The sequence below is a fragment of the Arctopsyche grandis genome, chromosome 11 (genome assembly GCF_051622035.1).
Source record: "Arctopsyche grandis isolate Sample6627 chromosome 11, ASM5162203v2, whole genome shotgun sequence".
Taxonomy (NCBI): Eukaryota; Metazoa; Arthropoda; class Insecta; order Trichoptera; family Hydropsychidae; genus Arctopsyche; species Arctopsyche grandis.
Window position 1 is genome coordinate 4,942,706 of NC_135365.1, and position 27,888 is coordinate 4,970,593.

The following is a 27,888-nucleotide window of genomic DNA, read 5'->3' on the forward strand; positions in this document are numbered from 1 at the left end:
GGTATGACAATATATTATAAGTATGATTGTTATTGATTCTTTAATAATACCTCTTGGTTAATATCTATTTTGGGTAGACTTTTTAAGTTAGTATAATTAAGCGTGTTGATTTTGTATGAAGTTACAAAATGTATGAAATTTTGAATGAAAGTCTCGCAAATGAACGTAATAAACAAAGGCATTGTTAAATTCAAATATGTTCACAAAGCAAATATACACGACAATAGTAACAACGATGAAACAATCGTATCTTTGTAAAACAGCAAAGCTTGGTCCCATTGTCTTTTACTTTGCCTCACTAATGTTTTAATTTCGTCATTTTCTCGGATACCATTCGATTTATTTTCAACCAATCATCCCTATATAGGCTCCGTTCTGTCTGGCGGCTTATATTTATATACTTTATATACGAAATCATTCAGAACCAATTATATTTACAATATTTATGTATTAGTCAGTTTGGCTAGCGATAGCACAAATCACCACTACCGTGCACTTGAAAGTCTGCCAAGTCTAAACACAACAACAGATCACACCCACCATATCACCGTCCGGCCTGAAATTTTTAATAATAATAAAAATATATATTGTAAATAAATGGGGAGGGGGTTCAGGGGGAGGCTGGAGAGCACGTGGGGGTACATCGGCGGGGTGAAGGCGAGAGGGGGATACACGGCTCGGCTCTCGCTAGTTCTGTTTGGGCGTCGCCCCGCGGTGGCGGCCCGCAGCCGCGTCGCGACGACCACCCACAAACCACCCCCTGAAAACCACCCTAACAACCACCCCACCACGGTAAAACGTCCTTCAAACGAAGCTGTCAAAACTGACCGTGTAAAAAAATCAAACGTCAAAATTCGCGCGCTGCTCTTGACTGCTTTTTGGCGCCAATTTTTCGAGGACACTGCACAAAGTCGATTTCCATCCTTCAACCGTCGATAAAAAATATGAATAATTAAAAAAAAATATATTTAAAAACGCCAAAATATAAATAAAACGTTCAAAAATTATGTTCCGTTTAAAAAAGTGTCATTGTGATTTGGTTACATAAACATATGTTTATTTTTATGAGCGCGCTCGGTATTATTCGCGCGCACATACGCTCACTTTCGCAGCATTCGAAGATGTCTAGCAAATTTGCGCATGCGCGTATCTCGAAATTATTGTTTTTTCATGGATTGCCTAAGTATTGAGCATCACATGGCATTCTCAAATTTTCGCAAAATCAAATTTTAAAAGTGGAAAAGTTCGCTCGAGTTTTTCCGACGGAAAGTTTTTTCATTATATTATATAATTTTTAATTTTAAGTTGGATTTATTTCGTATTCAAGTGGCGCAGACGCAAATCAGTCTTTAATTGAATTTTATTTGTGTGTGTGTGTGTTTACATTTGGACAAAGATTGATGAGTGTGTGTTGTAAATTTGGATGAACGTTTCAATGCAAATGTGGAAGGGTAAATGTATTATTTGTTGCGCGTATATGATATGCAAATAGCAAGTCATCAGTTTAAATTGAATTTAATTATTATGTTTGTATTCGTATTTGTACGTTTAATTGTATTTTTTTTTTAAATAAAACAATATATTTCGTATAAAAATAATATATAAGAAATTGATAAAAAATAAAGGTAAATTATTACGTTTTCGTTCTACTTCATGAATTTTAATTATTTTAAATTTAATTAACTTTAACCGTACCATCTTTGTTTCGCAGTCAGTTCCTTTTTAGAATTTTAATTTCGAGCACTAGCAAACTTTCAAAATGTAAAATATCGATTGTCCGTTTAATTACCGTCGAAGAGTATATTTCGAAACACTTTACACTTGTAGCCGTATTTTAACTTTAAAACTTTGCATTAAATCCATTTACATATATTTGCAAATTCAATCAATCCCTTTTTTATTGCAATAAAAGTACCAAAGACGAATTTTTTAAGGCTCTTCTTTATAAAGATATAAAAAAGGACAATTTATTTTAAATTATTTAAATTGACTTCTATCTGGGGGGTTAGGAACGGTATCGTTAAATGTTTTACAGTGTGTTTTAAAAATAATGTAAGTGAATTTTTACTGTGGCACTCACGCCAATATCCTCCAATATAAAATGTTTTATGTATATTGCATTTATACTAAGCGTGCATAAAACTTTATCGGTCAATTTCTAATGCAATATTTTTCATGCACACTTGCTGGGATATATTTTGGTCATTTTGGGTATGACAGGAATTTTTATCATGGTCAGTGTTGGCAGACAGGACCGGCCATTGATAACGATCTAGTTGTAAGGGGGGTCGCGTTTGGGGCAGGCGCCGCCCCACAAAAGGGCTGTTTAAGGGCTCCACAATATCCAGTGACGTAATCTTGGGTGACGTTTCCCAAAGTACAGTTCATAAGCTATCGATGGGACTCGTTGATTTTGAAAATTGACCTCGAGGGGATTTTTTTATTATTTTTGTGGTAAATTTCGGAGTGTGAATGTTTCATTCTTCTGCTATCTTCAGTAAGGTACACAATTGAGGAGGCCTGTATATACATATGTGTATATATATTTCCATCGTGCGTAATCTTTAATATATTTAAAAACATTTTTGGAAAAGAAGAATGTATGATATTACCATTCAAAAATTGTTGTAATTATTCCAAAATAATGATTTAGTACAGTTAGAAAGTCAAAGCATATTTTAATTGAAATAACGGAATGCTTGAAGCGTAGACTGCCTACAATTTAATCATAAAAAATGTATTTCACATTTTTGTATATTTATTTTTTTAAGCTATGTCTGAATGTTTCGGTTTTTATTTTACTTATGTATGTACAATTAGGTACATAATTGAAGAGGCAAGGATAAAAGGTTTTTAATTGGGGCTTATATTCGTATAAATTTCTGACCATTTTTGGAAAAGTCGAATACATATCTGATTTTATTATTATATTTATCGATGTCTTCATTAAGTATAGATGAAAATTCAATATTTATTCAATGACTTGTTTTGTTTGAAGCTTATACTGCTTATACATAACGGTTACAATCTTGCTATATATTATTTATTAAGGTATGTTTGTATTTTAAGATACTTATTTGAAGATGCTGAAATGAATCTTCTATTACTCTTCCTTTTAGATATTTCATTTTTGGCAATGCTATCAATAGATTATTCAAAAGGCGGCCATTTCCAGACAAGTCCTTATCTTTTGTAAAATGTCTTTGTGATATTTCAGAGGCTACTAACTGTTTCCTATTGATAAGGCAGTTGTTTACAATACAATGCGAGCGGTTGGGTGATCTTAAAGTGGTCATTTAATTTAAGATTTGTCGGAATATAATTTGGTAGAGAAGTATAGAATATTGTTTATCAAAACCCAACAATATCTAACGGAAAAGCGTTTATTTTACAAAAAGTCTTATAAGTGTTCGTCATTGTCTTTCAAAAGCTTTGTAATTTTTATATATATAATATGAAACGACGAACTTAAGTAATTTTATTTTCGTCAACGTGATCCCAGAATCGCATTTGTCAAATTAATTTTTATTCGACAAAAGATTCTCAAAATCAAAGACGAGAGATGTAACTTTAATGTAGCCTGATTTTTTACTAACTATGTTGATAAATCTGACTTCAAATTGAAGCATTTAAAATCGATGAATATTTTAAAATAAGTACAATATAAATTGTGTATATGTTAAATACAAATAAAAATTAAAAAATATTTTAATGCGTAATGTCTTAATTTATATAAGACTTGGACGAGCCTTAAATCACGCTGGATTTGTCAGAACATTTTTCGTTTAACATATGTACATACATAAGTCATACCTAATGAAGATGTACGCGTGGGTTTCCGAGTAATATATTTGCCTCATCCAAACTGAGGGATCGGTAAAGTTTGAGAAACGTCGCATCGCCTCGAGAAATAGGGGAGATATTCGAGCGAGACGAAGACGGTCCAGCGATCATCCCTTAGCCCACCTCTTGCCTAGGTCCTGTCCCGTTGAAAAACGATTTCGCTAACGCATTGTGAGATAAGGCCGTGGGGAAAACCAGGTTTGATGGCCAAAAACGGGTCACAGGAATAGGGTCAAATTCTCTCCACCCCCCCACCCCCCACCTCCCATGTCTCCTATAAAAGCGATTTTGCGCCTCCGAACATTATGGAGATTCACGATGTGGTTATTGTGTGTACACAATACGTTAGCGATCATAGTTATGGCTCGTGTATGTGGTGATAATAATGCGTGTGTATAAACATACAAATCAACTGTCTGAATGCTTGTCCTATGCACTGTTGCCTATCCGTTGTGGATTAACAAGACCTAGATTTTCCGGTTGATTTTCATCTTGTGAAAAGATCACGAGTCATTTTCTATCATTAACCATATTCTAAGCTTTGAACAAGTCCAACTGAAATTTGTATACTGAAAACGAGGAGGCCAATGGGCCAATATGGAGATCCGATTTGGACTATACATCGCCAGTTAAAAGCCTATAAAACGCTTGTTGAATCTTCTATAATGTATGTTCATGCGTATATACTATAAATGTACATACATAGGTTAACAATTTATTTATTTATTTTGTTTGAGGTTGAATATCTCAGGAATCCTAACGTACGACGCTGCTTATGATCAAAGCTTTATAGGTTGGGCAAATTTATTTCTCTTTTTCATAAAGACATTTTATATAGGATGCCCCCTTCTACTGAAAGTCAGGTTGTCGTAAATTTTGCGAAAAATTAATATATGGTTGATATCGTCGAAATTTTTTCATGCAGTGTTGAAATTTATATACTTCCGGTGAATATTCCATTTATTTTTGCCGAAAAAATCTGTGTTTAAAAGTAATGCGAAAAAATATATCCTTTCGGTAAATATTTTGAATGTTTTTGCAGATCATTTTTAAACTATATGTATATGCATATAGAATGTTGTAGATATGTGTATATGTGTGTGTGTGTGTGTGTGTGTGTGTGTAAGACCATCAAATTCGATAGTATATAACCATTATAACCTGAATGAGGGCTCTAAGCACTTTTTATATTTGAAAAATGATCTTTTACATATATCTACATATACAATGCACGGATATCCGATATTTCTAAATTAAATTTAAATTTTTGGTTCGTTATATTACTTCGGAACAATATTTATAAAACGTATTATTTACGAATGATACCTTTACGTTCCATTTTAAGCCATAAAAGTTTTTATAATATATATATTTTGATTGAAAATTTTAAGTGGTTTCTACATTAATAATACCAAGCAACAAAATATCACGTTTTTTACTTACAGGAATGGACACTGAATTTACTATTTACTGAATTTGAAACACTAAATTTGAATATAACAATGGCTTTTTCTCTTTTATGAGTAACATATGTGTAATTGAAACATATTTTTGGCTTTTGCAGTCTTTTTCTCAAAACTTAGCATTGTTATGCCAAAAGCGAGTATTGGATTCACTACTATGATCTTTTTATTATTGATTTTAATTTTTTATTGCTTTAAAATACATATAGTTAATTTTTGTTTAAAATACATATAGTTAATATAGAATTTGAAAAAGTCGAAAATATGCATTTACTGAACCAGTTGTATATTTCAATGCGTTTACAAGGGCTGGTTTTCTATTTAAATATTTATTTTTATTTTATACTATTCGAGGGGTAAATGATTTCAAATTGAGTTTTAAAATTCGCTAGATAATTAGTTATACGTATTTGAAAGCAATAACATATCAGAATCGATAGAAAAAACACATGAATATTGATTTCAGTACTCATTTTTGCCACACAAGATTTTGCAATACCATATTTTGAGTTAAAAACTGCAAAAGCTAAAAATCGTACATTTGTATAAACGCTCATATCTCATAAAAAACCTAGTAGAGAAAAAAATAAAAAAAACAATTGTCGTATTCGAATTCAATAAGTCAAATTTAATAAGGATTGAAAAGTTTCCACTCCAATTATAAATTTTTTGTAAGTGTAATTAAATTTAAAAAAAATATATATGTATATATAAATCCGAGTTTGTTTAAAACCAAAAATATTATAATATTTTAATATACATACTATAAACTTATACGACGTTTTATATAATTTCGTCAACCAAATAAATACCTATACAAAGTAGATTCATTTTCAATATACATATATATGTATACTATTTATCTCAAACACATTTTATATCAATTGAATTTCTTTCACATATATATTTATTTCATTAAATCATGTTACAAATTTATGTCTACGTCCGCAACTTAAGTTTTTTGTCATTGTACATATTATATGTACATATAATATATACATTCTTCTTCTTCACCGCAAAGCAGTAACTTCGTATACGAAATCCGATAAAAAACACACATACCCTTAGTTTCTCCTTTTTTTCTGCTTCAGAGAATTAACGATTTCTTAGGTTCACGTCGAAAGTAATATAGAAAGGTTGACCTCAAAGGTTAAGCTTTTATACTTTCAACGTATTTTTTTTTTGTTATACGTTTGTCCAATCCAATTAACACGTCTTTGAACCATTGACACACGGAGCGAGACGACCGCCAAATTTTATGTTTCTAACATACATACATATGTATGTATATAATATAAAATAATATGATATATTTATTATATAATACGACTGGTGGCTTAGCCCGGCTTCGCTCAGTATTTGTAATATAAACCGCTTAAAACTGGCTAATCTAATAGTAAACATGCATTTGTTGCTTTTATTAAATCTATGTATTTGAATCGAAGAAAAATTATATTCAATGACAGCCAATCAAAAACCAATGATTTTTTTATATACATATAAGGGAATTATAATTGAATTTGGAACCGGGAATAGGGACTTGGAACTGAAACAGAAATTCGGATCCAAAACTAAAACATGAATCGGGAACCGGAACTGAAAAAAGAATTCGGAACCGGAATTTGATCTGGAACTGAAAAAAGGAATCTGGAGCTGGAACCGAAACAGAAACCCGGAATCGGAGCTGAAAAAGGAATCCTGATCTGGAACGGAAAAAGGAATCCAGAACGGGAACTATCAAAAGAATTCTGAATCCGGAACTGAAAAAGGAATCGGAATCCGGAACTGAAGCAGGAATCCGGATCCGGAGCAGAAAAAAGAAGAAGAAAAAGAAAAATTTCATTTTTTCGATAACATCACGGATTCTACGAATCAAAACATACAAACGTATGTATGTACATACATAAAAAGTCCCTTTCAGAATCGTATATAAGATAACAGAACGTTGGGCTTTTTGCCAAAAGCGTATCTATTTTTAAAGTAAAATATACACTGTATGAGTATTGTACGTGTTCATACGTCGGAATCATGATGAATATTCAGGTGGTGATTTTTTCTATGCAGTATTTGGGTAAATGAGGTGTCGTCTAATTGGTTATTAGATAATCGATTGATTTTGACACGTATGTGTATAATATTACGTGATAGGAGCACCTTCATCACGTGGCTCATCTAACCAAATAATAATCGCGTTATCTCACACCTGTCGACGTTTTGCGAAAATGAGTTTCAGGAAAATTTTTCGCCTACGACGAGGGCTTTTCCCCAAACGTATTACGTGTTGTAATATCGCATAAACAATTTCCAATTTGTCCCCCCACCTACCCAACCACCTATCCACCCGATCGGGAAAATATATTACGATATTGAAAAATCAATCTTGATGATACGCACATACATACGTATGTGAGGGGCTATTGTTGTGTCGAAATGAATACGTTTCGAGTGATTTTTGAAATGAATATCGATGTTGTTTTGTTTGTCTGGCGGAGATGAAAATGGAATGCGTGAGAGTGAAATATTATATGGGAAATAAATCTTTGAACGGTGAAAATGTAAGACGCAGTTTAAATATCGCTGACCGGAAACTTCGGCTTGTTCTTGTGTGAAATTCGACGTTTATCATTTTTATTTTCAAAGTTGATTCTTTCGAAGCCTTTGTTCTGAGATATTATATCTACATTCGTATACTTTGTGTCGCAAAACAGCAAAACTCCAAATATGTTTTTGAGTAATACCACCAATTTAAAACGTTTTATTTCCATCTTAAACCAACTATATCACAGAAATGATGGATTTCTTAAAATCCTTATTTGAGATGAGTTTTTAGGCTTTCTGAAACAAACTTTACCTGACCTTACTTAACCTGACATTACCCATTAGGTGTAAACTTTAATACTTATCAAGACTTATGTACATACATAAGTGCTTATTGACAAGTTTGCTTTTAAAGCCTTGCAATATAACATATTGTAGATGAATCTCAAAATTTATATGTTAATTTATGTGAATATATTCTGATATTTTAATCTTAATACTTCTCTCTTCTTAATTGAAATGATTTTAGTCTTAAAACTTCAACATAATAAAATCACTCAAATTTAGTTATATATATATATTATATTGTAAGCTTATTGTTTTTTGACAAAGACAAACATTTAAATTTATTTAATATATAAAAGACACACGTTTTTCTGAAACCTTTTAAATTAACTTTGTTTCTTCTTCGTATATTATATTTATATTTTATATTCCAATAAGAATGAGAATAATCAGAGAGCAACAACGGAAAAGTCTCTAAGCCGAATGCAAACAGACATTTTACGTATGTCATTTCTTTTGATATTAAATTTACTTTATACGCATATTAAAAATTTATATACGAACGTTTGTTCACAAAATAATTTTCTTCCATACACTTTATTATAAAATGGAGATTATTTATTCGTCCGTTCAAATTTCAATGAATAATGTGTGATGCTCAAATCTTAGGCTGTCGTATGTATGTAAAATAATTATTATATAAAATTTTCGACGTTTAATATTAACAATTTAAATACGAATTTCAGGTGGGAAATAATAAAAATTATAAAAAGTACGAGTGTAATAATTTAATATATTAAAAAAAAATGCTTCTCGACGTATTCATTGACGGTTCGTTTGTGGTTCAATACGGGAAACGTTCTCGGTGGAAATTATTATTCGTTGACGATTTCCCAAAGGAAGAGTGATTTTCCGAATAGGAAAAGCGTGTAAGAGTGTTATATATGTATGAAAATATATATTTAAAATGGCATATTTTTGCCGAAGTGGCTAACTAGAGCGGGGCAAGATGAGAAGCTCGCTCGGAAACATTAGATAGCGTTTCGTCAGTAGTGGAGCTTTCTATTCTCTCACTTCTTAGATGTAAATAGAAACTGTCGTGATATTATCACCACTTGAAGATGCGTCGCCCTCGAAAATTTAACCCTTTCGCCTCGCGTCCCGTCGTAGTGTTGTTTCTTTTGTGCGCTTTGTCGGTTTGTCGGTCCAGCGGAGATGGCGAGGCTGAGGCTTGGAAGACCAACCCTCAGAGGAGTGCCTCGCCAGCCCTCAACGTGGGTTTTATCGTGCCGAAGACCAATTTCGGCGTGAGGGAGTACATAAGGGCTGTCAATACTGCCGTTGGAAGTTTGCACAGAGGTCGAGGGCCAAAGTTGAATTTCTTGAAGAAGTTCGCCTTCACGCCGAAGAACGTGAACTTGGTGATGTTTTCGCTGACTCCGAGCCCTACAGGTTAGATTGAAATGTTTATTGTATTGGTGAAGTTGTATTTACATATGTACATATTATATATTTGGGTCAAGTGTAAGTTTATTCTACGAAATCTATGTAGTTTGGAAGCCTTTTCACAAGTGGTGAGATTAAGCCACTGTCTATTGTTTTCATTGTGTTTAATACCCATATGTAAATTGTAATTGCGTGATATGGAGTAAGAATGGTTATTTAGGGTGAAATAATAGCACTAGATCCATGTTGGGGAGACTTTTTCAAACAAGGAGCCAAATAGGGAAAATTTATATTTAAAATATTTTATATGGTATTGCATAAAAAGTAGGCGATGCTGAGAGCTATATTTTATCATACAAATGATAAAAAATCATAAATTTAATTTAAATATAATATTTGGTTTTCTTATTATTTGTAAGTATTTGACACTTATTGATCAGAACATTGTGGTAGAACAATTGGAATTTATTGCAAACAGTCGTGAAATTAAATATAGCGTTGGTTCTTTATTTACATAATAACTGGGGTGACCATATTTCCCAGGACTCAAAACGGGATGGTCTCACAAAAAAGTTACCCCCCCCTCCTATATATTGTTACCCCCAAAAAAATTGTGATTCGTATATGACATTAGGTTATACATACATACATACATATGTACATGTTCTTTTTAAAATAAACAAGGTTCACACTACAAAAAAGAAATCTTCTTTGAACTTTGATTATATGCGAATAATACTATTTGAATATTGAAAAATGTATTCTGTACTCTGCGTATTTGGTTTATATGTATAATAGGGTTTTACTGTACTTATGATTATATTATATAATAGATTGGAATGATTCCCATTTTGATGAAAATTTTATATTAATTTTATTTTGATGTAAGCTTATTGGAGATTTTTAACTAATATCGTTAAATATGAAGTTTATATTATGAAATGATTATATGTAATTAAAATTGAAAATTAGTATTTACATGTAGCACTATACAAAATTGTTAAAATATATTGAAATTCTAAATTATGTTCAGACAGAAGGGTTCAATATTATATGCTCGAATTATAAATTGAATATTGTGAAAGTTTTAAATACAAATTTTCATTAAATTGTGAAATTTTGCATTCTTAGAAATATATGTATAATATATTTGCCGACATTGACTCTTGTATCAGACCGTACTTTTGTATTATATTATGTATATGTATGTATGTATAGGTAGATAATATAATAGTATATATACGTATAACTTTGCATCGATGAAAATTCCCAGGAGCACTTTGCTGCTTAATCATGCATTTTTCAGAATTTCCATGCACTTTATTTTTTAAAATGCTTATACGCTCAACGGATATTCGGATTTAAGTTCTCTTCATATAAAATATTCGTTCGTACATATTTAAAAAAATATATACTTAAGTGCCACGTCATATGATGATTAATGCGAATACGTTTAAAAAACATTACATTAAAAAAGTGTTTTCGCTTTCTGACAACATCAATCATACATCGATATGATATCGACAAGTCTTCCGGTTGATATTCATAAAAATGTTTTCGCATTCAATTGTATTTATCTGAGATAATTTGATATTTTTTGACGTTTTCAATCGCAAACACGATAAAATATCTAAATCAAAGGAGTTTCCTTGATGACAAATCTGAAGTAATTGAATTATCTTTAATTACTCGGAGTGTATCTACTTTGAAAAGGTTGAAAGGGCACTTTTTGCGACTTTTAGCATTTCGGCAAGATTAATAACATTTCACGCATTGTCTCTCCTAATTCGAAAGTTCTATAGGAGACATCTCGTAGAACCTCCATCAATTCGCGAGACATTTTGCTGTCTTGCAAATACGAGCGGACAAAGTGAGGAAAGCGTCTTTGTGTCTTTGTCCGAAGAGTTTCCCAATGATTTTACCTAATAAACGACACTCAATAGAATAAAATAAAATAAATTCCTCGCATTTTCAGAATTCTTTTTTTGTTTTTAATGCGCGATCGAACGTCTGGATAGGTTTCGCTTTCAGACATTTGAAAGTTTCTTACAATATCGTATTAATATAACCAGCTGCGTAGACTAGTGGTTATAATATTATGCTTTCGAGCGGAGTGGTCACGGTTTGATTCCAACAAGTAGCTGTTGGCCAGACCTTGGTTTGTAACTTCAGGTCGATCGTCTTAATTTGCCCATTTTACTGCTTTTCATTGAAAAGGTTCCTGTAAATTAGCATTTCCTTCCAAATCTCTCTTGCATATTCAGCGTCTTGATATGTAAAGGCGAGTGTATATATTCTATTGAAATCAATAAAATAATAATAATAATAAATCAACCAGCAGCGTGGACTAGTGAATACCATATTATGCTTTTGAACACACGGTTCGATTCCCACTAGTAACTGTTGACCAGACCTTGATTAGTGACTGCAGATCGATTGTTTCCTATCAGAGTTTGTCAATTTTTCTGATTTTCATTGAAACGGTTCCTGTAAATTAGCATCTCCTATCCAATATCTCTTGCAAATCTCAAGTTATTTAGCGTCTTGAGGTTTGCCAATTTCCATAATAAAATTCTGCAAAAATTTCTCCATGTCATTGTGGATGATGTTTGTATGAATTCGCGTTGTATAAAAATGCTTATATTATTGTATAGTATATTAATTAGTACACTCGTCGCTTTGGAGAGATCTGTAAAGGCGAGTATATGTACATGTTCGATTTAAATAAAATAAAAAATAAATATGATAAATAAAACTGCACTTAAACTGTTGCTTAAGCATATGTATTATTCGGAAAATAAATATACGGAGTCAAATTCACAATTTGTCACTTTGTGGAATCAAACCGGTCGGAAAATGATATAAGTGGATTATGTAATGGACTATCTTATCATTTTTTGTAAAGCATAAACGACACATTAATTTTCAGTGTGGCATATTCTAGTGGGATCCCTCCATTATTTATGATTTATCGTAAAAAATTTCTCGCTCGCAATATAATAATCTGCTGTTTTTTTCTTTAAAAAGTATTGTCATTGTATATTATGAGGATTTCGCTGATTTCTATCTCATATATAATATTATTCCTTTGGGAATGATATGAGTTTGGGAACATTTTTTTATGTATTTAAGGAAAATTTGAATTCACCTTGACAGTTTTTGCGTACCTAAATACATACAACATCTTTACATACAAAGAGCGTTCAGAAAGTTCCCGAAATGTAAATTATTAGAATACGAAATGATATATTAAAATGCATCTAAGGATACCACTCTTTATGAATCGATTGACTGCTTAAATGAGGGTCGAATGAACTTCAAAGACGACAATTTGTACCGTGGGTATTCTAGTGAAAAGTGTTCAAATTATTAGCAAGACCAATGCATAAGATAAGCAAAGAGCATTCGAAAAAAATAAGCTCAATCTAAAAAAGCTTTCAAAACGTCTAGAAATAACACCGAAAGGCTTAAAAGAGTGGACATACCTTATGAAAAATTTGCCCCTCGATCTAATTTGCATTTAAATTTTCCAGGAACTTTATGAATACCTTCGTACTTTTCCATTCTGAATTTTAAATAAAGCACAGTTTTTTTTTAGCATGTGAAAGTAATATTTGCTTATGTTATATGAGTTGAATTTTCCGGTGGGTAATATTTCTCGTTAAAAGGGTAGAGACAATATAAGAAGTCTAGCAAATATTTTCGACTTTCCGTATACATATCTTGTTTTCGAATAATGATTGCGTATTTCAGATGTGACTTTTGTTCTCAAGGAACGTGTTCCATACAATTGCCAATGGAGCACGTTTGAGATGGTAAACACATCCTGTATATATTTCCAAACCTCCTTTTCGAAAGCGATGTTAATATTTGCCACATTTCCAAATAATTGTGTGACGTTTCGCCTCTAGAGAATGTCGAGAGTCGTCACACTCTCCGACTCTCCCACCTCGAATGCAAATTTAACCGAATTTCCGGCGAAAATAAAAATAAAAAAGAAAACATGAAACGTTTCCGTTTCGAGACATCGAATTTATACATTAATTTGGAATGCAAACGAACTCAGAGAGAGGTCTTTTTAGCGTACCGACACGAAGATCGTTACTACGTGGTTGTGTTGCCCTTTTTTTTGCAAGACTAATTTAAGTGTGCAATTCGTTCTGATTAAAGTAGTTGCAGAACGTGTATACTATCGTTTTGATTGCATAAAATAAGTATTACTTTAATTGTAAAATTTTATCTTAAAAATATGTACCTAAGCTTAATAATTTTATCAAAACTTATCTTACCATTTTTGGAATTAAAAAATACCCTAGGTTGGAAAAGACGTAAATTTGATGAGGAATTCGTAATAAAAAAAAACTTTTATACTGCGCCAGTTAGCCAAAGTTTTGGGAAAACCGTAAATTCAAGCGATTTTTTTTAAATATATATAAGTTAAGTACCACTTTCGTAGTTAATTTTTTATCTATATTATAATATTATTACACAAAAAACCTCACTCTTCATACACATACATAGTTTATCCTGGTTCGTCTGAACATGCCTATACATAGACACTGATTTATGAAAAATCATTAATTTCAATAACACTTCATTAAAATAAAATAATTGAAATCATCAGTGGTTTCGTTCATTGCCAGCATTCTCTGGACTTTTCATATTTTGTTAACGCGAATTTTAAGCAATGTTACAGACTAACTGTAAGTTACAAAGCTGATTTTTTTTATACTTCTACAATTTTATACTTTCAATTGAAAATATTTCATGCATATATTTGATATACAAGAGATGCGAATATATTGCGGTTTTAAAGTGGCATATTTTTATATTACAAACTCTACATGTATTTTCATTAAAAAGTAATGACATACATACTGACATATGAGAAAATAAGGCAATATATTTTATCATTCTGAGGACAATAATTTGCGCTAAAGCATTTAGAATTTTATAATATAACCAGCAGAAGAGACTAGTGGTAAACATATACATTTTTAATGCTTTGAACAAAATGGTCACGGTTTCAAATCCCACTGGTTTCTGCTGGCTAGACCTTAGATTTGTGACTCCAAGTCGATAGTTTCCTATCAGAGTTTGCCAATTTATCTGCTTTTCATTGAAACGGTTCCAAAAAACCCATTTTCTAGTTTTCAACACTAGAATTTGTCTGAATTGTATTAAATTCTTCAAATTTGTAAATTTGACCATATATGTTTCTGTGGGTGTTAATTGATATGTATTTACTTTGTATAATAAAATGCACAATTTTTCCGGCCAGGAAGGAGCATTGGGGTTACCTGTTAGACCTTCTTGGTGTAAAATAAAAATAAAATAAAACAGAACGCGGTTAGCCTTGAAGTGTGGAACAGGGTTAGTATTTTATTGTGTAATAATAATTTCTTCGAGAGGTGAACGTTCTGAGATGACTTGTAAGTAATGTAAAACACGTATCCAACTCAATTATCCTATCTTGTAATCTGTTTGTTGAGTTTCACCTCTATTTTGACACAAAAGCGATCCGAGAATTAGTGTGTGTGCGTATTCGAAGGTTGTTAATGTTACGCAAAAGTTATCCTGTTGTTGTAATATGTTGCAGTTAGGCGAAAAGTATACACACATAACCTCACGAGCAGGATAATTCAGTTTTTAGTTGTTTCAAAACATAATTTCTTAGGAAGTTCTTTCGCTGAAACTTTCCCAGCGCTAAATAATTCATATTTAGCAAGCGTGTAGTACAATATACAGCTCGCACGCGTTGTAAAATTTATATGTTTACATTTTAGTATCGCTCTCGAGTTGAAATTGTCACAATGTAAATAAACGTACCTTTGAACGTACTGTGTGTGTTTTGATATGTGTCCTGCCCGGGAACAATTTTAAATGGTACTCCGACATTTCAGACAATATCAAGCTGACATTTGTTGGAACCGTTTCAATGAAAATCATATGAATTGGCAAACTCTGATAAGAAACGATCGACCTGGAGTCACAAACCAAGGTCTGGCCAGTAGCTCAAACCCGTGACCACTTTGTTCAAAAGCATATATGCTTATCACTAAGTCCATACTGTCCTGAATCTCGAAAAAGCAGAATAAACGTATAACAGGCCACCGGTACTTTCAAATATTTTAAAACGCAAAAAAATATATATAATACATATTTGCGAGATATTTTTCGAAATGAAGAAAAGTGGACAAACATCAAATAACATATAACGGCTCAAATCACCACTGCTTTGATGATCTATAATATAATGTGTAAAAATACCAAATGATTTTTTTATATCTTCATTGTAATTACATTGATGATACCCACGACATTATCTATGTATTTGAGGAATATAAGAAAGATAACAAAACAAAATTCGATAATTTAACATGCGTACAACTGCACACATACTGGCTATGAGAGTATTTTCGATACAAATTGAGCGAAAATGTAGGGATTTAAAATTCAGCACACTTCCAATTAACCCTTTTAAACAAAAACAAAAAATAGTGTAGCCAGAACACTATCTCAATAAACATGTTTCAATAGAAAATAATCAATATAAAATAGTATTAACAGTGGGAAAAAATCCCAAATGAAAATACGTCCTTTTGACTTTTGATTTGAACTGGACGACTATTTAGAGAGATTTAAAAGCTAAAAAGTACTACAAATAAAAGATAATATTACCGACTATAGATTTCAATATTTATTTTGAACAGGAAATTGACAGATTTTGAGACATCGATCGAACAAAACCAAGATATAGAAAAATCGCATGATTTAAAAAACACATATACTTACATATGTATGTATCTCCGAATCTCGAGCTAATCAACATTTTTATTACCAGATTCGTGTTTAATGTATATATATCTATAAGAAAAGTCATATCTCGTCTCTATAAAATCATTTTTCGTGTCGAACAGTGTTATTATACACATTAAATACCAAGAAGATAAAAATAATTGAAAAGATCAAAATAAAATAATAAAATATTGTTTTAAGCAATACACTAATTCCGTTCACGAATTCTGACCAAAACTTTATCAACTCCAAGTTAGTACATAATAAATAAAATTTTTCAGCTCGAAACGTTCAAGGGTGTGGTAACAATATTTTTGACTATTCTAAGAGTAAAAATACCCACTTCCGGTTTATTAAATTTAATGTTCCGGTTTAAAGTCTTCGATGAGCAGCCCATGTATGAATCGTCACTTGATAAAAAGTTATCATACAATAGTGAATAGTATAAAAAAACCCAACATTGAATATTTTTCTCTTATATAGTATTTACTTGAAACTTGTCTTCATTCAAACATACATATAATGATGTTCATTCGAAACTTTTTAAAATTTTATTTCAATTCAGATATGTACTCGTATAGCGTGTCAAACGACAGACTTTGATCGTTTTCACGTATTGTTCAAAAAAGAGTATACGGATTTATATAAAACGTAATAAATAGTTGATAGCACCAATTCCGGATCAAAAGGATTTGTGAAAACACCTCTGAATATAAATTCGATTTTGAGAATAGGCGTGCACGTTGAAAATGGCGAAACCTTGAATTATAAAACTGGTGGAAAATTTGTAGCAAACGTGCGGATAAAAGGCATGCTGTGTAGAATAAAAATATGCATTAATACTTGTAAACAACGATTTGATCAAATTTATAAATACATATTATGCCACAATGGTCTGTTTAGAATAAAATAAATAAATAAATATTGGATGCATGTATGTATATTTACAAATTCTTATTTTTATTCAAATACACGCCTTTACGGATCGCTCGCGACGAGTGTACTAATACATATACAATACAATAATATAATCAATACGAGTATTTTATACAATGCGAATTCATACAAATATCATCCACAGTGTCATCTATGGAGCAATTTTTGCAGCATTTTATTATAGAATTTGACGAACCTCAAGACGCTAAATAACTTGATATTTGCAAGAGAGATTGGATAGGAGATGCCAATTTACAGGAACCGTTTCAATGAAAATCAGAAAAATCAGCTGGTAACTAAAAATAAAACTATCACTGTTTGATCTGTGTACATGTGTAGCTTGTATTGGTTAGAAAGTTTGTTATGAAGGAATAAACAATGAAATTTGAGGTTATGGGTAGTTGTTGAACTAATTGTATGTATGTAAGCTTATTGTAAAAAACTAAATGTATGTAAGCTTATTGTAAATCATATTAACAATTAGATACAACATAACTTCTTATTGAATACTTATCTCGCAGATAAAACTCCGTGAAGAGATATACTTAAGCCGTGAATGTCAGATTTGACACATTTAGCCATAAACCAATATATATTGTTGAAGCGTGTGGAATCTATTGTCGATTTGGGTATCACTTTTGATCCTCAGCTCACCTTTCACAACCATATCAAAAAAGTCGCTGACGTTTCCTTTCGTCGACTTGGATTTGTTTTGAGATATGCAAGATTATTCTCCAATCCTTTGTCTTCTCGCTTGCTTTTCAATTCGCTTGTGAGAAGTAAGCTAGAGTATAATGCGATTGTGTGGAATCCGCATGAAGCAAATTACTCTCTGATGATTGAGAAAGTGCAAAAAGCATTTCTTCGTTTCCTATATAGGAAAGAATATGGGTATTACCCATATCTCTACCCCACTCCTTTCCTTTTGGGCATGCTTGGGTATAATTCCCTTGAACTTCGGAGAAACTTCTCATTAATTCGTTTCGTTCTCCTGCTCTTACGTGGTAATACGTCATGCCCGTTGTTGCTGGAGCAGTTGGGGCTTTATGTCCCTATTCACTATGTGCGTGGTAGACATCATCATTTGCTGGCTGTACCTCCTGCCCGCACAGTCCTTTTTCGAATGGCTCCTATTCCAAGAGCTATCCGACTTCTTAATGAAATCGTTGCTGCCGAGACTGAATGTGATATTTTCCACCTTAGTGAGCGTAAATTGTCGGAAATTACTCTAACCCATTTATCTGGTAGTCTGCGCTCATCATTGTTTTCATGATTGATTGTGATTTATGAGTGAAATTTTGATTAACTCTCTTCCATTTGGGCCTTACAGGGATGTTTTGTATTTGTAGTTGTTTCTTACATATTTATTGAAACTGGCTGTAGGTGCAAGGCATTCCTTATGCTATATTTACCCACTATGTCACCACTATTTGAGTATGATTAATGTAAATATTACAATAAAAATGTATGTACAATTCATAGATGTCTCGTTAATTGTCGAGTTTGTCAGTGTCTCGTAATTTAGCGACTTATGTATATAATAAAAAAAATGCTGCATTGTTTGTAATTTGGCCAGGAAGGCGCATTGGGGTTTACCTGTAATGCCTTCCTGGTATGAAATAAAATAAATAAATAAAATAAATAAATAAAATAAAGACGATAAACGATATATAATAATAATAATTATTATTTTTAGTTGTTTGTGTATATATATGTTTTGTTTTTGTTATGTCTAATTTATTATTTTGTTTCTTGTCTTTTCTGTTATATTTTTGACCATTGTGGCGCATTAGGAATTCCTGTAATGCTACAACGGTCCAAACTTAAATAAATAAATAAATATATCGTGTATTACCCTACAAGAAGCTACACGCCAAATTTGAAATTTATATATACATATGAGAGTTAAAACTATAAATATTTATATATTAGAGATAACGAGAACCAATAGAGCAAATTTCATAAATTATAGAGTAAATTATAGGCGTCTTAACAATTAAAATCTTATATCGCCATATCAAGGCGAACAGGTTGGAAGATACGGGACGAACGCTTATTAAACGTCAAGAAGATTTACTTTCCGCGTGTTTAAAACGCGTTGTATACGATATTTTATCTCCAACGTAATGGCAGACGATACATTAACGTGTATTGATGACCAAAATGAGCAATATGGCAAAGTATGAAAACGATTGGATAAGAGATAAAAATGACCACTGACACGAAAGCCATGTTAAACGTAAAGGAGGTATTTAAAAATTGGCAGACTTTGATAGGAAAAGATCGACTTGGAGTTACAAACCAGGGCCTGGCCAACAGCTACTAGTGGGAATCGAACCGCGATAGCTCTGTTCAAAAGCATAATATGCTAATCACTAGTCCATGCTGTTGGTTACATAAGCAATCGTGTCTTATGTTGAATTTTGAATATGTTAAATGGAAAGATGTTAAGTTTAATAATACATATACTTTACAGTTTACATTTCTCGTATTTTGTATAAGGAAATTTGCTCAAATCGATCGATGTTTTTCCCGCGAGAGCTGTGCTCTCATTGACAGGATAACGGCAATTTCCTTAATATCCTTCGGCAAATTTACTAAACGGATGAAACGGGAGCGCTCATCTGCCGGCTTCGTCGGATGATTCGCGATAAAATTGCGGAAATATCGGATGTAATAGGCGAAATTTATTTAGGAAACGGTAGTATGTATCGAATATGCAATATCAGAAAAGGAACAAATTCAATGGGCTTTTATAACGTTAAACCGGTTATACCCTTCAGAAAAAGTAATGATATATCTAAGGTTTATGATATTAAATATTTTTATATTCGTTAGCTAATGAAATAATTCTGAAACAGTAACCATCTTTTTATGAACAGTCTCTTTGGTAAATTGTCTTTGTATGAGTCGTCCTTTGATGACATTAATAAGTCTTCGTAATAATAATTAATGCATAGTATTTTTCTCTTATTTATATATATGGATATATAAAGTCGATAATGAAACACGTCAGTACCAAAAAAGTACCAAAAATATTCCTCCCACAGGAAAAATCTATTTTTCTATGTGGTTTTATTCTTATACTCGTAAAAAGGTAACGAAAAATCAACGGAGCATATCTTTATTAGAATGGTCGCAATTTCGGTGAAAAAATTGATTTTTTTTTTGCAAAACGTAAAAGTCTTACGATGGAAATCTTACAATCATTTATAAGCGTGAAATATTTAAAAATAGTATCAAACCTTTAAGTAGCGGGATTTTTAGTTGAAATTTTAAGGTGAAATCTAATAATTGTACGTGTTTTAGCTGCAGATATTTTCGATAACCGATTTACATATATCCTTAAAAGATTAATTATACATATCTTTAAAGTCTTTGATATACCTATACATATTTTATAATTTAAAGATATAAATATATACATATTTATATCTTTAAAAGATTAATTAAAGAGTGTCTAAAAATGTGTCTATTTGAAAATCTGAATGGTATATATTTTTTTCAATTTTCCCAAAATTTCCGGCGAAAAAACCAGGTTTATTCCTAGGAATAAGCCGGGTTTTTTCATACAGGCTCATCTCTAGTGCTCAACAAATTTTAGGTATAACTTGGTATTCAGACTTTACTTCTAGATATGAAATTTAAGTTCAATAAACTAAAATGTTTCTGAGAAAAACATAAAAATCCTCAATTCTCTAAAGTCAAGGTACTACTTCCGGTTGTAGTAAAAATAATAAAAACATATTTTTGTATAAAATTAATAATTTTTACATACCTCCTTTACGTTTCACTTACGATTACAATTCAGGAAAAAGTTTGCCTCTTATCCGATCGTTTTTATACTTTGCCATATTGCTCATTTTGGTCATCAATATAATTATTACCTGTAAAAAGATTTCAGTCGAATCAAGTGGTTTGGGAGATAATTGAATCGAGAAACTTAAAGAAAAAAGACACCTACAAGGGAAGGTACCATTTCCGGTCAACTTTAAAATTTGAAAAAAAATTCCATTACTACTAAATTAGATACTAAATTTCAGTTTGATAGGACTAACGGTGTTCAAAAAATCACAGACACACACACACTTTTTTTTTAGATCATGAAAACGTGATCAGTGATCAATTCTGAGTTCAAATCAGTCAAAGTCAATTCTGAGTTCAAATTTTCGCATCATCACAATACTTCATCTATTGTTACTACGTACATAGTTAAGGTAAATATACATATATAAGTCCATGAATGATACAAGCTTTTAGCTTTTAACGTTCATCAAATATGTACTACGTATAAATACAATTTTATTACACATATAATATGCCTTAAGATATGTAAATTGCAAAAAAAATCTTTCAGGAAAGTTATATGTGATGTAATCACCCGTATGACAAAAATAGATACCCACATACATATTAGACACACTTCAAAAGCACACATAACTTTGAATTTATTGGAAACATTCCTTTTTGGAAATTCGCAGAGCGTCAAACCGAGTTTATAATAAGCAGACTTGGCGAAACTTTACTCAGGACGTAGCAAGATCCATAAGCAAGTTTGCGAATATTCATCAATGTAAACACAGTCTGGATGCGAAATGTGATATAAAGTTCAACGACAAGCATGTCTATGTATAGTATATGATATAATGGGTCTGAATAAGTGTATGAAACGAGATATCTATAAATCACAGCCTCCAAGGGAAACACTGTGAGTATGCCCCTTGGCTGCGTACGGGACTTGTGTGCAAAATTCTATGGGTATTTATCATACTGGGGAATTGTTGGGGTGTTTGTGTGTGTGTGTGTACACATTCGCTTATCATATTTCAAATGTTGAATTTTGTGTGGCTTTGTATTTTTTTCTACGTTGGAATGAGAAGGGTGTGCTCTCTTCGTTCGTCTGCCGGTGTGAATTTTCAAGATTTAATATGCAAATGTGGGAAAACTTTAGGGGAAATTATTTGCAATGTTGGCCGAGTGGAGTTTTGCAGTGGTTTATTTAGTATAAATATAAATATTTCTAAATATTTATATGTAGCATTGTATATCAATGTACTATTCTTTATAAATGTTTGTCCAGATTAATACAAATGACTGGAAAATTCTTAAAAATAATCCTTCATATTGACACACTAGTGTCTTGCAAGTTGATTTCAACGGGTGATTTCGGAAATGAATTGATACACGAATTAAAAAAAGATATATATGTATATGTATATACATACATATATATATATATATAAAATTGAATATCTGTTTGTCTGTCTGTCTGTCTCCTAAACCATTCAATCGATTACAATGTAACTTTCAGGATTTGTTGTATGCATGTCCGGGAAGCTCACTGTGAAAACGGGAATAAACCTCTTAATAATAATATTCGTAATTACGATTTTACCGACGCAAAAATTTGAAACGCCATTGTGTAGTCAAGGAGATGTGTTTGTTGGTAAACACGTTACCAGTTGGGTTGAAGAGACTTTCGGCTTTGAAGAGACGTTATTTGAGCTCCAACAATCACTTGAAACGGAAACGAGAATTGGATACCTTATTCTGGCATTGCAATGCATGCCGGGATTAGCTAGTGTTACATAAAAATATAATGGAAGCTAATTTATAGGCGCGCGCACGTATTAATAGTAAAAAGTTGAATGCGCGCATTACACGCTCGCCGATCCAACCCGTTCACCAGTACAAAATGATGAATGAATGTGTGTGTGTGTCTTCATGGATGTATTTATGTGTGTACGCTGACGTTATAATGCTTGTCGATGATTCGTTATAATGATCGTGTTGTATTCTTACGTTTTGTTGGCAGCTTTTTAGCTGTGACGTACATATGTTGAATCAAAACGACTATTATACTTCGGCCAGCGTTATCGCACACATATATACATTCACAGACACACAGAATAGCGTTATTATATATATATATATATATATATATATATATATATATATATATATATATATATATATATATATATATATATATATATATATGATATTGTAGCATATGCGAAACGGAGCCGCCATTTTAATTGGTTTTCGAGGATTATCTCCAGCCTTAAGTGCAGTCGGCTAACAATGGAGAGGCCTAAATTGACTTAGTGGTCGGTAACGACACTCCCGCTGGAGTTCTCAGCACTGACAGTGCAAAACCCTGGGACTGCGTGTCGAGACCGTGAGATTGCATATCTGGTACGTGACTATAACAATAGGTAAACAAAGTGTCGAGGAAGACGCACTGAGCGACCTGCCCTTTATAAGCAGGTACTTAGGCCATACCAAAGCATTCTGGAAGGAGCACTGGCAGTGAGTGGATCTCCTTAATCACCCAATAAATGCGTTGAAGCCACTTTGGCCTTTTATTTGGATCCTACACCCACCCCTAAGCAACAATATATTATATGTATATCTGGGTTATTTAAACATTAAAACTTATCATCAAATCAGAGGTACTTACATTTATAATTTATACAAAATATCTTGTAACGCAATAACGGTAATTAACGACCGAATTTCGTGATAGTGAAAGCGATACAATCTTAAATTGAATAGTATAAAATTAAATTCAAAATATTGAATGCCAACGGATGATTAAAATCGAATCATAAATATTTACGCGTTAATTAATCTCTCAGTCGAGGCAAGGAATAAAACCGACGGAGTAGGAGGCCGTTAAAATTGTATACGAGATCACGAGATAAATACAATAGATAAGAGAAAGCGTCGGGGTGTAAGTTTAAAGGGATGAAATCTAACCGATCCGTGTTAAAGATAGCTTAGATAGAGGATGGAGAGGGGGGGGGGGAGGGATGATTAATGGAAATATGGCTCGCTGACCAACGGTTCATCAACAATATTAATAATACGTTCGACCACTATCAACACAAGCACTTGCTGTAGTATATAGTAGATATATCATTTAATTTAAATTTCATATTCATACATAAAGAGTGATTCATGGATCAAAAGGATATTTTTATTAGTTTTACCTTTTTAAAATTTGTGAGCTGACTTTGAACCACTTTCAGTCTTCCGAACGCTTTGATATTTTACCGACATACCGACATAAGCAAATATCTCCGGTATTAAACTAGACGAATTTATCCGTCAAAGAAATCATTAAAAAATCATCAGAATAATCTGTGAGATCGACGTAATGACAGATAGCTATCTAAGCGCGCCTTTCTAACAGCTCTGCGAAGCTCAAACGTTTAACGGTTGAATAATTATAGGAGCTACTTTTTTCATATCTTATAAAGTTTATGTTACAAGCTATCACGCGTTCTCATATACAACTTTAATTCACTTATAGATTATGTAAATAATTAAATAAAGTCAAAATGCACCGCAAGTGTACCGACGTATTATGACCAAACGCCGTTTTTAAAACTAATAAACGAACTTAACTCAATTTTTGACATTTTTAGAGAAACGACTTCTTCTGAAACGATCACTTCAAAATCTTATAAAATTTGAAGATTAAAATTAATTTTATATTTTACTTATTATAAGTCGAATAACATATATTTGTACTATATATCGATGGGTACAGATATTGTATGTCCATTCTTGAATTTGTTTCAAATTTTAAGTTTGTAGATGCTGGAATTATTCAGGTTTTTCTTTTCAATCTAATTTATGTGGAATAAATTCGATACAAATTTAGAAATGGACATACACTATCTGTGCACCAAGCCATCGATATGTAGGTCTATTAAAATTATTGTTTGACTATGTATTTCTTTATTTTATATACCATGATGCCATTAATGGTTGCCTCAAAGTGACACAAATGGTTTTAAACTTGTATATATGTACATATATCTCTTAGTGAAAAAAATGTATAAGAGGAAGTATGAAAGCATGTAATACAAAGTCTATATGAATTTGGGGGAATTCACTGTTATAACAGAACAACTATTTATAATGTGAGTTGTAACGGGGTGGTAGATAGCCGTGTATGGATAGCTAGCTGTCATCGCTCCAATCTAACACAAGATTCCAATTTAAATTTCAATGAGTTCGCTAGTGATTTAATTTCTCTAGCTTCATGTCGGAGACATTCGCTTACCTCAATTTTAGCTAACCCCTGTATATCAAAGTGACCTAAATAGTGGAAGTGGCTCAAAATCAGATGATAATTTATTAAAGTAACAATATAATAAAAACAAATGGCAAACTATGATTGGAAATGATCGATTCGGAGTCACAAATATTCAAGTACGACCAGCAGTACTACAGATTATACTCGGAATAAATTATTTTTGACCAAGGTCAAACCAGGGCTGGAGCCCAGAACTTCTTGGTGGTAAGCATTGACGCAACCACCGAGATATACTTCTGGCATTATTTTTTGAACTCGGAATCAATCACTCATCACGTCTTTATGATGCCAATTTCTTTAAAATTGTATGTTGACCAGAAGTAATACGTTCCTTTTAATCTTAAAGTCTCCTTTTATTATAAGTTTTTGCATTCAATTTTATCCAAAACCGCTAAACAATATTTACATGTAAATGAATTTCATATACTAAGTACATATTTGTTAAATATTTTACCTCAACCGGATGTAATATTTTTAATTTAAAGTTTTGAGGAGTTTTGAGCTTCTCTTCCAAGCCCTAATCTTTCACGTCTACATAGTAACACTATGTCGGCCACCGATTCATATTTGTATCATGTTGGGTGCACAACGCTTACTGGCCGCCGACACATATATGTATGATTCATATATGATTCACGACTGCGCGAACTGTTTCAGTCGGCTGATATATTTTTGTATCACGTTTTCGTCAATCATTTGTGGCCAATGATACAATTTTGTATAACGTTTATTGTAACAGTTCGCGCAGTCGTGAATCATACATATATGTATTATACCTATATACTAGTTATTTTACCCGACTTCGCTCGGTGTTTGTAATACATATAAACCGCTTAAACATGACTAATCTAATAAACATTTTATTAAATTTATTTTAATAGTTTTATTTTATATAAATTTATTTGAATGTTCGTTTGTTTTTTTATTAAATTGACTGTCACGAACAAACAAACATATATACTAAGTCTCTTAAGAAATTATATGTATACCAGTATTATACCTATATGTATACTTTGTTCCAGATGTTATTTTGCAAACAGCTGTATTAATTACACCCTCTGTTGTCGCGATTTTATGTTTATAAAACATTCAAATTTTTAATAATGCTATAATACTTGCATTTCTTTCTATAAAAATAATTGCTCTTCAACTAATCTAAAACAAAATCTATTTAAGACACACTAGCAATTTAAAACATAAATGAAAGAAATTTTTTTACAAATTAATCACCAACTTACCCTAAAAATATAGTAAAGCTGCAGCAAAAGATAAAATCACAGTGTTTTTTTAACGAGATAATAAAAAATCTTAACAGAAACGCTCGTATATGCTTTACGTAATTCAGGAGCAAACTCATTTCTATCATTTCACTTTTATTTTTGAAGACATTTTGAAGGATAATATTGTATTATTTTTTATTGGTGAATATAGTAGCAAATAAGGATGAGCTTACAAAAAAAAACTAGTCCAAAAGATCTTATTGTGAATTATTTATAGCCGTTACAATGGGCGTGAACGAGGTTCAATCGTGTGGCGTAATATTCTGTCCTGGGACTGTACATTCATATATGCAAAGTCTCTTTCAAAATTATATATTAGATGTATTAGCGGCCAGTAAGCGTTGTTCACCCAACATGATACAAATATGAGTCAGCGGCCGTCATAGTGTTAAACTTAATATCAACCCAAAGTGGCAGCTTTCTCTTGTTCGCTTTTTCCTCCTATTTTTTCGACCTACTAAATTTTTGCTATTTACCAGAAAATTACAGTATAATCCTTGTATCAATAATTGTATCAACAATTTTTTTTATTATTATTTATGATTTTGTTTATGAAAGTAATCATTTTTGAAAACATTTCATGAGTATTGTTTTCGCTTTGAACAGACTTCGTTCCCAAACGACCACTATATAATACACGCATCCGTGAATAATCCCTCGAAGCGTTAACCCTTCCGAGTGCAGCAATTCGTACGCCTTTTTTCCATCAATTTACGATTTATTCCGTACGGGGACTTGGTTCAATTTATCAAACCGAAACCGAACGCAAATTACCATACGACCGGTGTACAGCAGAATATATCCTGGGCTTTCGGCCATGATTGACGACTCTTCTCAACCCCCCCACCAGAACCATCGAGCCCGATGATGAGAACAACCCCCCATCCCACCCCCCCCCCGGTTCATTGTTTTTCACCGACCGATATTAATTAACGCGAGCCTCCTTCCCCTTCGTTTTCCCCCTCATGTCGTAATTTCCCTTCCATTCGCGCGCGCGCGTTAATTTGAATTTAGCAGAGAAAGGGTCAATATTGCCTAGCCGATTTTGATACATCTCGTCCGGGGGGATTGATTGATAAATCGCTCTCGTACAAAATGTTAACCCTTCCGCTTCCTCTCCCTCACTCTCCCTCTATCGCTTTATCATTTGAGGGATGTGTGAATGGGGTCGTATTCATAATTGCGAATT

General features: G+C 32.2%; 2 protein-coding genes across 3 annotated transcripts in view; both read left to right on the top strand.

Annotated features, from left to right (window-relative positions):
- Nmdar2 (glutamate ionotropic receptor NMDA type subunit 2) overlaps window positions 1-27,888 on the top strand; it is a 251,063-nt gene that overhangs the window by 52,976 nt on the left and 170,199 nt on the right. The window contains exon 1 of one of the 2 annotated variants that reach the window (XM_077441565.1): window positions 9,401-9,581. The exons of the other annotated variant lie outside the window; for it this stretch is intronic. Coding sequence (XP_077297691.1) covers window positions 9,554-9,581 — 28 coding nt within the window. The 5' untranslated portion in view covers window positions 9,401-9,553. Of the gene's footprint in view, window positions 1-9,400; window positions 9,582-27,888 lie in introns of those variants that run through there. 2 annotated transcript variants of the gene reach the window in all.
- LOC143919204 (uncharacterized) overlaps window positions 1-27,888 on the top strand; it is a 740,296-nt gene that overhangs the window by 45,904 nt on the left and 666,504 nt on the right. The gene's annotated exons all lie outside the window — the stretch shown is intronic.